The 14,460-nt window shown below is 41.6% G+C and overlaps 1 protein-coding gene across 1 annotated transcript in view; it reads right to left on the reverse strand.

Moving 5' to 3' along the window:
• The window catches only part of LOC111953069 (cadherin-13-like), a 692,508-nt gene that overhangs the window by 388,693 nt on the left and 289,355 nt on the right, over positions 1-14,460 (reverse strand). Inside the window, exon 4 of the mRNA XM_070435180.1 lies at positions 2,703-2,816. Within this exon, the coding sequence (XP_070291281.1) occupies positions 2,703-2,816 (114 nt within the window). The remainder of the gene's footprint in view (positions 1-2,702; positions 2,817-14,460) is intronic.

Here is a 14,460-nt window from a genome sequence, read left to right on the forward strand (position 1 = left end):
TAGTGTGCTGCTCTCCGATGTATAGCTGCCGTCAGATAAAATAGCATAACTATGGGAGAAGGTGAGCGCAGAGAAAGAGAGAAATAGAGAGAGAAAGACTTGGTAGTGGGATCATTCCCAGCACAGTCTTACTGAGCTTCTTCATAAGATTGTAACAAACTCTCTATGGAGCGATGACTACTCCAAACCAGGAGCATGTCAACCCTTGTCTCTCTGCCATCAGTGGAGGCACATCACTGATGCATGCCATACATATATACATGATCCTTGTAACACTGATTAATCTTGTACGGACAGAAAAGAAAGGAATATGTTGTGTCTGTATCTACAGTATGTAATCAGTAAGTTCCGAAGAAAACAATTCCAAGCTGTATGTTTTCTTTTCAACTAATTTAACAGTTTGTTCATAACACCTACAGAACTCCTGTAAGCCAAACTAATCTGCTGACTGTAGATCTCCCTACGCTCTTGTCTCTTTCTCTCACATTGGGGGCATGACACATCACAGCTCAGCTTTGTGATGTCTCTCTTTTAAGGTTTCATTTTCAGACTCTCTTTCTGGGTGTTCTGAGAAGTGGTTGATTCTTTAGTCTCAACTGCAAAGCTCTCTCTCTCTCGGTCACAGACACAAACCGTAAATCACGCACGTAAGTCACGCACACACACACACACACAACACAACACACCACACACACCACACACACACACACACACACACACACACACACACACACACACACACACACACACACACACACACACACACACACACACACACACACACCACACACCACACACACACCACACACACACACACACACACACAACGTCCTGAAAATACATTGCTTCATGTCTTAGTGTCCCTTCTGCAAATGAGGCTGTGAGGACTCAATTATGGAAGGTATAACCTCTGTAAAAGTCCAATAGCTGTTCCACATAAACTATTAAATCTATTCCTGTTTTTACAGATGGTCTGTAGGCTTGAACCTGTAAGTCTGAGTTCCTAAATGGAACAGGAGTAAAATGGGCCCTCCATCTATCTCATCTAAGCTGAATTACTTGTACACACATTAACACCAAACAACTCTGATCAAATGACCTAGCCACCAATGTATTCCGAAAAATCAATCAAAGCACTTGAGCATGGTACAACTAAATGTTGTTTTGTATCAACCCTTGGTAACATAACCAGAGAAGGATATCAAGGATCTAGCCTTTTTAATAAAAAGGAATACATCAAGTTATATTCATCGAGTCATATATTTGTTTTGACTATCATCCAAAAAGGATTGGGTAGTTTTGAGAAAGAAATATAGGACTAAAATATCCAATTCAAACACACACAGTTTTGTTTCTGAGGGCTAATTGTTTATGCTGCTTAAATGCTGATTATTCATGTTATTCAAAATCAAATCAAATTTTATTTGTCACATGCGCAGTGAAATGCTTACTTACAAGCCCTTAACCAACAATGCTTTTTTCTGGGATAATGGTGTTGATGTGAGCCATGACCAGCCTTTCAAAGCACTTATTGGCTACAGACATGAGTGTTACGGGTCAGTAGTCCTTTAGGGAGGTTACCTTAGTGTTCTTGGGCACAGGGACTATGGTGGTCTGCTTGAAACATGTTGGTATTACAGACTCAGTCAGGGACTGGTTGAAAATGTCAGTGAAGACACTTGCCAGTTAGGCAGTGCATGCTCGGAGTACACGTCCTGGTAATCCATCTGGCCCTGCGGCCTTGTGAATATTGACCTGTTTTAAGGTCTTACTCACATCGGATATGGAGAGCGTGATAACACAGTTGTCCAGAACAGCTGGTGCTCTCATGCATGCTTCAGTGTTGCTTGCCTCGAAGCGAGCATAGAAGTAATTTAGCTCGTCTGGTAGGTTCGTGTCACTGGGAAGCTCGTGGCCGTGCTTCCCTTTGTAGTCTGTAATAGTATTCAAGCCCTGCCACATCTGACGAGAGTCAGAGCCAGTGTAGTACGATTCAATCGTATTCCTGTATTGACGCTTAGCCTGTTTGATGGTTCGTCGGAGGGTAGAGCGGGATTTCTTATAAGCTTCCAGGTTATAGTCCCGCTCCTTGAAAGCGGCAGCTCTACCCTTTAGCTCAGTGCGGATGTTGCCTGTTATCCATGGCTTCTGGTTGGGATATGTATGTACTGTCACTGTGGGGACGATGTCATCCATGCACTTATTGATGAAGCCAGTGACTGATGTGGTGTACTCCTCAATGCCATCAGAAGAATCCCGGAACATATTCCAGTCTGTGCTAGCAGTCCTGTTGCTTAGCATCTGCTTCATCTGACCACTTTTTTATTGACCGAGTCACTGGTGCCTCCTGTTTTAGTTTTAGCTTGTAAGCAGGAATCAGGAAGACAGAATTACGATCAGATTTGCCAAATGGAGAGTGAGGGAGAGCTTTGTACGCGTCTCTGTTTGTGGAGCAAAGTTGGTTTTKTTTTCCCTCTGGTTACACATTTAACATGCTGGTAGAGATTAGGTAGAATGGATTTGAGTTTCCCTGTATTAAATTCCCTGGCCACTATTCACAGTGGAGAGGCATGTTTTCACTGGAATATGGATATCCACATTGCTTGATTGTGAATAACACTAAATATGGTGGTAAACAGTCCACAATCCGTCTATTAGTGTATCAGAAGGTGTCCGAGGTGGGACGGACGGGTGAGCCTTACCGTGCCAATGACTTTCGGGAATGGTGGCTCCATGTTCTCACTGACATGCATGCGGGGGGCGAACAGGGCTCTCTTTGATCTGTAGGGCTGGATCTGTCCAAGGCCAAGGATCTCCTTTGAACACACAGAGGGAGGGGTGGCATTAAAACAACATATTGTATAGTTTATACATTACCTATGTGGTCCTGTGTGGCTCAGTTGGTAGYCCATGGAGCTAGCAATGCCTGGATCATAGGTTCAATTCCTGATGAGGCCACCCATTTGTAAATGTAGGAACTTGGGTAAAAGCGCCTGATAAATGGCATATATACAGTCAGTTCCAAAAGTACTGGGACAGTCCTACAGTTTTTGACTCCATACTCCAGCAATGAAATGACACAATGACTATGAGGTTAACGTGCAGACTGTCGMCTTTAATTTGACGGTATCTCCATGCATATTGGGTGAACCGTTTAGAAATTACAGAGCTTTTTGTACAGTCACCCCATTTTAATTCACTTATACCGTACATATACTGTACCACTCAAAAGTTTGGAGACCTACTCATTCCAGGGTTTTTCTACATTGTAGACAGCAGTAGCGAAGACATCAAAACTATGAAATAACACATATGAAATCATGTAGTAACCAAAAAGTGTTAAACAAATCAAAATATATTTTATATTTGAGATTCTTCAAAGTAGTCAGCCTTTGCCTTGATGACAGCTTTGTACACTCTTGGCATTCTCTCAACCAGCTTCATGAGGCAGTAACCTGGAATTCATTTCAATTAACAGGTGTGCCTTGTTAAAAGTTAATTTGTGGAATTTCATTCCTTCAGTATTCGGAAAGTTGGATGACTGAGGTGCCCAAAGTAAACTGCCTGTTCCTCAGGCGCAGAAGCTAGGATATGCATATGCATGGTAGTATTGGATAGAAAACACTGTAAAGTTTCTAAAACTGTTAAAATAATGTCTGTGAATATAACATAACTGATTTGGCAGGCYAAACCCCGAGGACAATCCATTCAGGAAAATTATTTTTTAAGGTCATTCAACATTCCAATGATTTTCTATGGGAAAGCCGAATTATTAGGACCCAGATTGCATTCCTATGGCTTCCACTAGAAGTCAACAGTCTTTAGAAATTGTTCAATGTTTTTCTTTTTTTTAAATGAAGAAGTAGTCGTATTCTTTCTAAATGTCACTCACTACGCGCTCCTCGTTATTTTTTCTCCGGTATACATTTMATTGATTATTTACATATTAGGGTACCTGAGGTTGGATTAGAAACGTTGTTTGAAATGTTTGGACCAAGTTTACAGGTTACTTTTTAGATTCCTTTGTAGGCATGTTGGGCGAGTTGGAACAGGTGTATTTCTGAATCAAATGCGCCAAATAAACTGACATTTTTGGGATATAAAGAAGAACTTTATCAAACAAAACGACCATTCATTGTGTAACTGGGACATTTGGGATTGCAAAAAGATGAAGATCTTCAAAGGTAATAAGTGATATATTTTATCGCTATTTCTGACTTTCGTGATGTATCTGCTTGGTTGGAAAATGATTGTGATGCGCTCTGGTGAGGGCGCGCACTTGGTTATTTATCTATGGTATTGAATATACTATTTTCCGTCTTAAATGTTATTGTTTATTTACATAATAGGGTACCTGAGGATTGATTAGGAACGTTGTTTGACGTGTTTGGACCAAGTTTAATGGTAACGTTTGGGATTAATTTTGCATGCATTTTGAACGAGGGGAAACCGGTGGATTATTGAATGAAGCGTGCCAAATAAACTTGCTTTTTGGGGATATAAAGAAAGACTTTATCAAACAAAAGGACAATTTGTTATGTAACAGGGACCCCTGTGATTGCAACCAGATGAAGATCTTGAAAGGTAAGGGATTTATTTTATCGCTATTTCTGACTTTCGCGATGCATCTGCTTGGTTGGAAAATGTTTTTAATGCTTTTGTATGCGGGGCGCTGTCCTCAGATAATTGCATAGTGTGCTTTCGCCGTAAAGACTTTTTGAAATCTGACAACGCAGCTGGATTAACAATACGTTTATATTTTAAATGATGTATGAAACTTGTGTTTTCATGAAAGTTTAATATTACGATTTCTGTCATTTGAATTTGGCGCTCTGCAATTTCACCGGATGTTGTCGAGGTGGGTCGCTTGAGACACGCCTAGCCCAAAGAGGTTTGAGCCAATAAGTTGTATTGTGACAAGGTAGGGGTGGTAAACTGAAGATATTTGGTAAAATACCAAGTCCATATTATGGCAAGAACAGCTTAAATAAGCAGAGATATGAAAGTCCATCATTAATTTAAGACATTCCAAGAACTTTTAAAATGTATTGAGGTGCAGTTGCAAATACCATCAAACGCTATGATGAAAATGAAAAGGAAGACCCAGAGGTAGTTCTGCTGCAGAGGATGAGTTCATTGGAGTTAACTGAACCTCAGAAATTGCAGCCCAAATAAATGCTTCACAGAGTTCAAGAAACAGACACATCTCATCATCAACTGTTCAGAGGAGAATGCGTGAATCAGGCCTTCATGGTCGAATTGCTGAAAAGAAAACACTACTAAAGGACACCAGTAAGAAGAAGAAACTTGGACCAAGAAACATGAGCAATGGACATTATAACCGTGGAAATCTGTCCTTTGGTCTGATCAGCCCAAATGTGAGATTTTTGGTTCCAAAATAACAAAAAGGAAAAGCAGCCAACAAGTTCTCAGGATATGTGGGAACTCCTTCAAGACTGTTGAAAAAGCTTTCCAGGTGATGTTGGATTAGAGAATGCCAAGAGTGTGCAAAGCTGTCAATCTAAAAAATACAGTTGAAGTCGATGGTTTACATACACTTAGGTTGGAGTCATTAAAACTCGTTTTTCAACCACTCCACAAATTTCTTGTTAACAAACTATAGTTTTGCAATCGGTTAGGACATCTACTTTGTGAATGGACACCAGTATTTTCCAACAATTGTTTCAGAACCGATTATTTCACTTATAATTCACAATACAATTCCAGTGGGTCAGAAGTATTACATACACTAAGTTGACTGTGCTTTAAACAGCTTGGACAATTCCAAAATTATGTAATGGCTTTAGAAGCTTCTGATGGCTAATTGACATCATTTGAGTCAATTGGATTGTACCTGTGGATGTACACTGCTCAAAAAATAAAGGGACACTAAAATAACACATCCTAGATCTGAATGAATGAAATATTCTTATTAAATACTTTTTTCTTTACATGTTGAATGTGCTGACAAACAAAATCACACAAAAATGATCAATGGAAATCAAACTTATCAACACATGGAGTCTGGATTTGGAGTCAAACTCAAAATTAAAGTTGAAAACCACACTACAGGCTGATCCAACTTGATGTAATGTCTTAAAACAAGTCAAAATGAGGCTCAGTAGTGTGTGTGCCTCCACGTGCCTGTATGCCCTCCCTACAATGCCTGGGCATGCTCCTGATGAGGTGGCGGATGGTCTCCTGAGGGATCTCCTCCCAGACCTGGACTAAAGCATCCGCCAACTCCTTGGACAGTCTGTGGTGCAACGTGGGGTTGGTGGATGGAGCGAGACATGATGTCCCAGATGTGCTCAATTGGATTCAGGTCTGGGAACGGGCGGGCCAGTCTCATAGCATCAATGCCTTCCTCTTGCAGGAACTGCTGACACACTCCAGCCACATGAGGTCTAGCATTATCTTGCATTAGGAAGAACCCAGGGCCAACCGCACCAGCATATGGTCTCACAAGGGGTCTGAGGATCTCATCTCGGTACCTAATGGCAGTCAGGCTACCTCTGGCGAGCACATGGAGGCTGTGCGGCCCCCAAAGAAATGCCACCCCACCATGACTGACCCACCGCCAAATCGGTCATGCTGGAGGATCTTGCAGCAGCAGAACGTTCTCCACGGCGTCTCCAGACTCTGTCACGTCTGTCAAACATGTGCTCAGTGTGAACCTGCTTTCATCTGTGAAGAGCACAGGGCGCCTGTGGCGAATTTGCCAATCTTGGTGTCTCTGGCAAATGCCAAACGTCCTGCAAGATGTTGGCTGTAAGCACAACCCCCACCTGTGGACGTTGGCCTCATATCACCCTCATGGAGTCTGTTTCTGACCGTTTGAGCAGACACATGCACATTTGTGGCCTGCTGGAGGTATATTGCAGGGCTCTGGCAGTGCTCCTCCTGCTCCTCCTTGCACAAAGGCGGAGGTAGCGGTCCTGCTGCTGGGTTGTTGCCTCCTACGGCCTCCTCCACGTCTACTGATGTACTGGCCTGTCTCCGTAGCGCCTCCATGGCTCTGGACACTACGCTGACAGACACAGCAAACTTCTTGCCACAGCTCGCATTGATGTGCCATCCTGGATGAGCTGCACTACCTGAGCCACTTGTGTGGTTGTAGACTCCGTCTCATGCTACCACTAGAGTGAAAGCACCGCCAGCATTCAAAAGTGACCAAAACATCAGCCAGGAAGCATAGGAACTGAGAAGTGGTCTGTGGTCACCACCTGCAGAACCACTCCTTTATTGGGGGTGTCTTGCTAATTGCCTAATAATTTCACCTGTTGTCTATTCCATTTGCACAACAGCATGTGAAATTTATAGTCAAGTCAGTGTTGCTTCCTAAGTGGACAGTTTGATTTCACAGAAGTGTGATTGACTTGGAGTTACATTGTGTTGTTTAAGTGTTCCCTTTATTTTTTTGAGCAGTGTATTTCAAGGACGTCCTTCAAACTCAGTGCCTCTTTGCTTGACATCATGGGAAAATCAGCCAAGACCTAGGAAAAAAAWMTGTAGACCTCCACAAGTCTGGTTCATCCTTGGGAGCAATTTCCAAATGCCTGAAGATACCACGTTCATCTGTACAAACAATAGTACGCAAGTACAAACACCATGGGACCATGCAGCCGTCATACCGCTCAGGAAGGAGACGCATTCTGTCTCCTAGATATGAACGTACTTTGGTGCGAAAAATGCAAATCAATCCCTGAACAACAGCAAAGTACCTTGTGAAGATGCTGCAGGAAACAGGTACAAAAGCATCTATATCCTCGGTAAAATGAGTCCTATATCGACATAACCTGAAAGGCCGCTCAGCAAGAAGAAGAAGCAACTGCTCCAAACTATGGTTTGCAACTGCACATGAGGACAAAGATAGTACTTCTTGGAGAAATGTCCTCTGGTCTGATGAAACAAAAATAGAACTGTTTGGCCATAATGACCTTTGTTATGTTTCAAGTAAAAAGGGGGACGTTTGCAAGCCGAAGAACACCATCCCAAACGTGAAGCATGGGGGTGGCAGCATCATGTTGTTGGGGTGCTTTTCTGCAGGAGGGACTGGTGCACCTCACAAAATAGAGTCATGAGGAATGGAAAAGTATGTGGATATATTGAAGGAACATCTCAAGACATCAGTCAGGAAGTTAAAGCTTGGTCGCAAATGGGTTCTCCAAATGGACAATGACCCCAAGCATACTTCCAAAGTTGTTGCATAATGGCTTAAGGACAACAAAGTCAAGGTATTGTAGTGGCCATCACAAAGCCCTGACCTCAATCCCATAGAACATTTGTTGCCAGAACTGATAAAGCGTATGCGAGCAAGGAGGCCTACAAACCTGACTCAGTTACCCTAGTTCTGTCAGGAGGAATGGGCCAAAARTCACCCAACTTATTGTGGGAAGCTTGTGGAAGGCTACACAAAATATTTGACCCAAGTTAAAGAATTGAAAGGCAATGCTACCAAATACTAATTGAGTGTATGTACACTTCTGATCCACTGGGAATGTGATGAAAGAAATAAAAGCTGAAATAAATAAATCATTCTGACATTTCACATTCTTAAAATAAAGTAGTGATCCTAACTGACCTAAGACAGGCAATTTTTACTATAATTAAATGTCAGGAATTGTGAAAAACTGAGTTTAAATGTATTTGTTTAAGGTGTATGCAAACTTCCGACTTCAACTGTATATTTTGATCTGTTTAACACTTTTTTGGTTGTACATATATGTGTTATTTCATAATTTTGATGTCTTCACTATTATTCAAAAATTTAGAAAATTGTGAAAATAAAGAAAAACCCTTGAATGAGTAGGTGTGTTCAAACTTTTTTTCTGCCCTCTTAGTGCTGCCCCGGTCAACTGTAAGGGCTGTTATTGTGAAGTGGAAACGTCTTAGGAGCAACAACGGCTCAGCCGCGAAGTATTTAGACCCTTTACTCAGTATTTTGTTGAATCATCTTTGGCAGTAATTACAGCCTTCAGTCTTCTTGGGTATGATGCTACAATGACGCTTGAAACACCTGTATTTGGGGAGTTTTTTCTCATTCTTCTGTTGTCCTGTTGGAAGGTGAACTGACGCAATCCTGTCTCGGAGCTCTACGGACAATTCCTTCAACCTCATGGCTTTGATTTTGCTCTGGCATGCACTGTCAACTGTGGAACCTTATATAGACAGCTGTGTACCTTTCCAAATCATGTCCAATCAAGTTGCAGAAACAGCTCAAGGATGATTTAATGGAAATAGCATGCACCAGAGCTCAATTTCAATTTCAAGTCTTATAGAAAAGGGTCTGAATACTTATGTAAATAAGGTATTTCTGTTGTGTTGTTTTATAAATTTGCCAACATTTCTAAAAACCTGTTTTCGCTTTGTCATTATGGCGTATTGTGTGTAGTTTGATGAGGGAAAAAATTATTTAATCCATTTTAGAATAAGGCTTTAACATAACAAAATGTGGATAAAGTCAAGGGGTCTGAATACTTTCCGAATGCACTGTACATTTAGGCCCTTCATATATAGTTTATGCACAGCACTTCATTTTAAGCATCAATTTATCTAATCAGTTATTGTTTTCATGCTCAAACCGTGAGCAACACTTGTCAAGCTCAGACATTTCTCTCAAAACACAGGGATGTCGATTCGCACAYGACTAGTATTATCAGAGGACCTTGGAGTTAGTCGAAAAACAGTAGGTTTTTTTGACTGGAATTATTACTCTCCTGCTATGTAAAAATGGCAGATTGGTTATTTGTGGTTATTTGTGCTCGTGTACATAATTACATAATCCTATCTCCCCCAGTAAAACTAATCCTGTGCAAATAGGGCTATAGGCTACTGACGGTGATGGCCGATGCGCTCGTCGTGGCAATAGCCTATCTCAAGATGAGCTACTTTGAAAAACAGTGCCGCTGTTAACTACAAATTGGTTCTACAGACAGATTAGTCTTCTCTTTTCAGCAGTATGCATTTGCTTTCCAAACTATATGTTTTTCCTGCAATTGTATTTTGAAATCTGCAAAAGGCAAACCGACAGCTGCAACCAACCATAGAAATATAATCCATAGATGGCAGTTCTTATTCAAGTCACGACTGGCATCCATTGCTTGTGTACCCATGAGTTTAACAGTCAAATTGCCAGYGTAGAGGTTTTAAAACTTCTTGCCACTAGGGGGGTGCCATTTCGACATAGTCCAAATTCGTTTCCAAATTAAACTGCCTCGTACTCAATTCTTGCTCGTACAATATGCATATTATTATTACTATTGGATAGAAAACACTCTCTAGTTTCTAAAACCGTTTGAATTATATCTGTGGGTTGTCCAAAAAAATACAAAGCCTAAAACACTGACTTGGTCTAGGAGCATATTTACGGCGGTACTGTGGTACACCGCGTTCACAGCCTATCAGAAAATGGCAAGAATTTTAACTCATTGGAATAAGAGAGAATGCCTGTTCTGAGACGGGCCTGTCCGTTGTCATTAATTGCCTGTCCTCTATGGTTGAGATGCACTGCATACGCCTTCCCCTGGTGTGTCAGCGCAATAGGGAGACTCTCGCAAATTGAGACAACTGAGATAGACGCGCTAAAAGGGTTCCGCGAAAGGTTATAAATTGATTGGAACAGGTGGAAACGCTACAAGAATCAAAAATATTATTTCAACTTCTTTCTGTTATATTTTTTCGGATCTCCTTCGCATCTCGGAGTTTTCGCCTGGCAGAATCCAGGTATTTTTTATACTACAGACTCTTTTTGGACGTTTGAAAATTTGAGGTGGTTCTATCCTAATCCTGTGCAAGCAAATGAAGTAGGCTTGGTCGACCATAGTCCGTTTGTTACGAAGACTCTCGGTTTTAGGATCCTTAGTATCAATTTGCCGAGGTCATTGCTTTTCAATCGGGAGGTAAGATATAAGGTGGCTGTTTTCATCTTAAATAGACATCATAACCTATTTCTGGGGGCTTAACGGGTCTTATTTTTGACACACAAATTAAATATTCTTGAAGGAAGTTCTATAATTGTAAATATATATGTCAGATAGAAGTAAACGCCTTGGGTCTCGATCAATTGCAGACTTGGGACGTTTAGCGTGACGAGGGAATATATATTTCCCACCTCCCTAAAACTAAGAAGAGGGCGAGTCCGTAGGAACATGGCATGGGTTATCTCAGTCGCCTTGTTCGGTTTAAAAGAGGCTAAGTGTTTATTTGACAGCTAATTGCAACTCTGAAGACAACGTTCCGGTCACATGCCTGGTGGCCCAACCGCTGCAACGATTCTCTCCTTTTGGAACAACAGGACACACCTAATCGCCGCGTAGAAGATTAACTTGGAGATGATGAGGGTTCAACAGTGAACATGGCTGGACGAATGGTAAGCGTACTAGAATGGGTATGCTTCGCCATAAAATTCATTGTTCTGATTTGAAAACCAAACAAAGTTACAATGCTATCGAGGCCACGCATTATTTCTTGCAGTGTAGCCGGTTAGAATGTTATACGCAAGAACCGAAGAGGAAATCGGCGGACCAACCTGTATAAATCGCTACGCAGATAAAGGTTAAATTCTTAAAAGGATGTAGGATCATAGACGATTGCCAATTAAGAACTAATTTGTCTTTCAATTGCATGTCCACCGGCTGTATTTTTTATGTCAAAAAGTTTAATGATTAATATTTATTGATTAGAACTAAGGACACCGAGTCCTCAAGATGCGGCGCACGAAGCGTGGCCTGCCAGCCACGATTGTTCCTGGCCGAGAGCTTTTGGCTACTCTTTCGATCTATTGTTAAACCGAAACCTCTTGTGATAACCACAGCAGATTATTGTGGCTAAAACCATATGCACCCATTTCGGAACAACTTTCTATATTATGTATGATGTAAAACAAATAATGATGTTACAATTGGGGAGTGGTCACAGGAAGAATTCTGAGAAGGTTTAGTGAAAAAATTCTATATATTTGGTGGTGATAACGCTATCTGCGTCTTTTTGTTGTTTTGGCCTGAATCAATGCTGGGGAATGTTTGCACATGTGGTATGCTAATATAACGATATATTGTGTTTTCCTGTATAAAACACTTAGAAAATCTGAAAATATTTTGTCTGGATTCACAGGATCTGTGTCTTTCAATTACTGTACGCTGTGTATTTTAGAAATGGTTTATGAATTAGTATTGGTACACGACAGTTGCCTTCTCTGTAGTTATCTCTACAACATACCGTCGATGTCTGGCCGTGAGTTTATGGTGATAGTGGTCAATGAAGTAAACTATGAATTATCCTGAAATATGCACAGTTTTTCTAAACAAAACATAGTGCTCCATACACACGTTTCCCCAACAGATCACAGGATTCCCTTATTCATGACAAGGCATACTCAGCACCAGGTCAGTAAAATATTCGTTAACCTTAGTAACTGTCATCCAATGTGGAAGTTTTTTTCTTGGTTAGAATGGCTATTTAAAATCTTTAATTTGGTCCGAAGATATAGTGATGGCTACCTATGCAGGGAAAAATGGTGGACAAAAAAAAGTTGTGTCTTTTGCTATGGTGGTTAGCTAATAGAAATACATATTTTGTCTTCCCTGTAAAACATTTAAAAAATCGGAAATGATGGCTGGATTCACAAGATCTGTATCTTTCATTTGGTGTCTTGGACTTGTGATTTCATGAACATTTTATTATATGATATCCCTGTAGCTTTAGGCTAGGCTATGCTAGTCAGCTTTTGTGATGGGGGGGATCCCGGATCCGGGTTTGGTAGCAGTGAAAGGTTAAAAACTCTTGTATGGATTGTATGTCTATCCACAATGCAAAAAATCTGTAGCCTATATTTGGCACTCATGCTGCCAAACTGCAGCCTTCCCAAATACAGGTACATTGTAACTGCCAAAATAAAGGAAACACTTGAATAAACAAGGGATACCTGTATGTTATGGTGTGGGGTGCATTTCCTGGCATGGTTCAGGTCCACTTGTAGAATCTATGCCAAGGCGCATTGAAGCTGTTCTGCCAGCTCGTGGTGGTGCAATACAATTTTAATACACTTTATGTTGGTGTTTCCTTAATTTTGGCAGACACCTCTATGTGCTTGTGATAAAACTTAATCTTGAATTAAATCATTTTTTATCAACTATTGATCCTGTGGCTAAATTATACTCTCTGGTGTATTTTGAACATTGAGAGCGGGCTACTGTGGTTGGATAAAAAATGTAATATACATTTTTTWAATTTGTATTGGTCTTTTTTTGCTCGGGGCCCAGCCCCTGACTCACACAACTGACCAGTCACATTCCTTTATTATGCAGTTTATTTTATTATTTGTATTGATCAGTTACCCAACCAAGGCAGGGCCCCCCAGTTACCTACGTGGGCTCCCTACCTCTCCTCCCCCAATGTGGTGATTAGCAGAGCGGGAGCAGCAGGCTGTCTACACTCATTGAGACCGGGCTCCTGAGTCTTCCTGTGGTTGGCGGTTGCAGTGAGAAAATATAAAATATATACTACATACACTATATATACACAAAACTAGGTGGCATCCCTTCAAATTAGTGGATTCGACTATTTCAGCAACACTGACAGGTGCTGACAGGTGTATAAAATTGAGCACACAGCCACGCAATCTCCATAGACAAACATTGGCAGTAGAATGGCCTTACTGAAGAGCTCAGAGACTTTCAACGTGCCACCTTTATAACAAGTCTGTTCGTAAAATTTCTGCCCTCTTACAGCTGCCTCGGTCAACTGTAAGTGCTGTTATTGTGAAGTGGAAACGTATTTGAGCAACAACGGCTCAGCCGTGAAGTGGTAGGCCACACAAGCTCACAGAACGGGACAGCAGAGTGCTGAAGCACATAAAAATTGTCTGTCCTCGGTTGCAACACTTACTAACGAGTTCCAAACTGCCTCCAGAAGCAACGTCAGCACAAGAACTGTTCATCGGGTGCTCATTGAAATGGGTTTCCATGGCCAAGCATCCAGACACAAGCCTAAGATCACCATGCACAATGCCAAGCGTCGGCTTGAGTGGTGTAAAGCTTGCTACCATTTGACACTGGAGCAGTGGGAACGCGATCTCTGGAGTGATGAATCACGCTTCATCATCTGGCAGTCCGAAGGACGAATCTGGATTTGGCGGATGCCAGGATAACGCTACGTGCCTGAATGTATAGTGCCAACTGTCAAGTTTGGTGGAGGTGGAATAATGGTCTGGGGCTGTTTTTCATGGTTCAGGCCAGGCCGCTTAGTTCCAGTGAAGGGAAATCTTGACGCTACAGCATACAATTACATTACACGCGATTCTGTACTGACACCATTGTGGCAACAGTTTGGGGAAGGCCCTATCCTGTCTCAGCATGAAATGGTTTGTCGGGATCGGTGTGGAAGAACTTGACTGGCCTGCACAGAGCACTGACCTCAACCCCATTGCACACCTTTGGGATGACATGGAACGCTGACTGT

This window comes from Salvelinus sp. IW2-2015, linkage group LG26, assembly GCF_002910315.2.
Source record: "Salvelinus sp. IW2-2015 linkage group LG26, ASM291031v2, whole genome shotgun sequence".
Classification (NCBI taxonomy): Eukaryota; Metazoa; Chordata; class Actinopteri; order Salmoniformes; family Salmonidae; genus Salvelinus; species Salvelinus sp. IW2-2015.